The 961-nt window shown below is 30.7% G+C and overlaps 1 protein-coding gene across 1 annotated transcript in view; it reads right to left on the minus strand.

Annotated features, from left to right (window-relative positions):
- Window positions 1-961, minus strand: part of LOC107548916 (transmembrane protein 132C-like) — a 144,442-nt gene that overhangs the window by 128,969 nt on the left and 14,512 nt on the right. The window contains exon 2 of the mRNA XM_016229790.1: window positions 788-928. Within this exon, the coding sequence (XP_016085276.1) occupies window positions 788-928 (141 nt within the window). The remainder of the gene's footprint in view (window positions 1-787; window positions 929-961) is intronic.

Below are 961 nucleotides of genomic sequence, written 5' to 3' on the forward strand. Positions count from 1 at the left end.
GAATGTGTGTGTGTTTATATACATAATAAATAAACACAGTACACATACATTAATTATGTAAACAAAAACGTACTTTGGATGTGATTAATCGCGATTTATCGTTTGACAGCACTAATATATATATATATACATAACAGAAACTATATTTTTAAAATATATAATATATTATATATAATATACAATTTAAATGTAATTTTCTGTGCCATTATTTTGCATGTGACATCTAATAGAATAACATTATTCTACATGTGACAATTAAGCATGTTTTCCCTCAACAATTATTCTCATTATTTTGAACTGAACTTGTCATTTTTTAACTGTAATGTAATTATACAATTATTATCATTTCCATTTATCAAAGTTTATTTCAAGCATGCTAAGAGCGTACATAATTTATTGTTTTAAATGTTTAATTGAAATATTTGCTTTCACTTTACAGTAAGGAGAACAAAATTGTGCAATATGGTAATGAGAATTGAGGTGAAATGTGCTTAGTTATGAAAATTATGCCACAATCACCTTCTTTAAAAAAAAATTTTTTTTTTTTCTTTCTTTTAATTTCTGCATGAAACACTAAAAAATGGTGTGGAAACAATTTCTCTGAAAACATACTCAAATAAAAAAAAATTCAGTTTATGATATGGTGTTGTTAACAGGTTTTGTGAGATTCATCCAAAAGTACATTGCATCTGAATTGGTAAACATACAAAACAATACAGTAATACACAGACAAAAAACCACTTGATCTGGTGGAATAAGCAGTGAGTGACATCAGAACGGTACTTACTTCTCATTGGTGGAGCTGGCCTTCCTTTGGCAGAACATGGACAGGGAGGAGGAGCCAGGCACTACTTCTTGCTTGATTTCCCACGCTGCCAGATTACTGGGCTTCACCACCATGAAATGAATGCCTTCCCCATACTGGACTCTAAGGCAATAAAGAGCACAGGATCTGAGCACC

Source organism: Sinocyclocheilus grahami, unplaced genomic scaffold (genome assembly GCF_001515645.1).
Source record: "Sinocyclocheilus grahami isolate Dianchi unplaced genomic scaffold, SAMN03320097.WGS_v1.1 scaffold358.1, whole genome shotgun sequence".
Classification (NCBI taxonomy): Eukaryota; Metazoa; Chordata; class Actinopteri; order Cypriniformes; family Cyprinidae; genus Sinocyclocheilus; species Sinocyclocheilus grahami.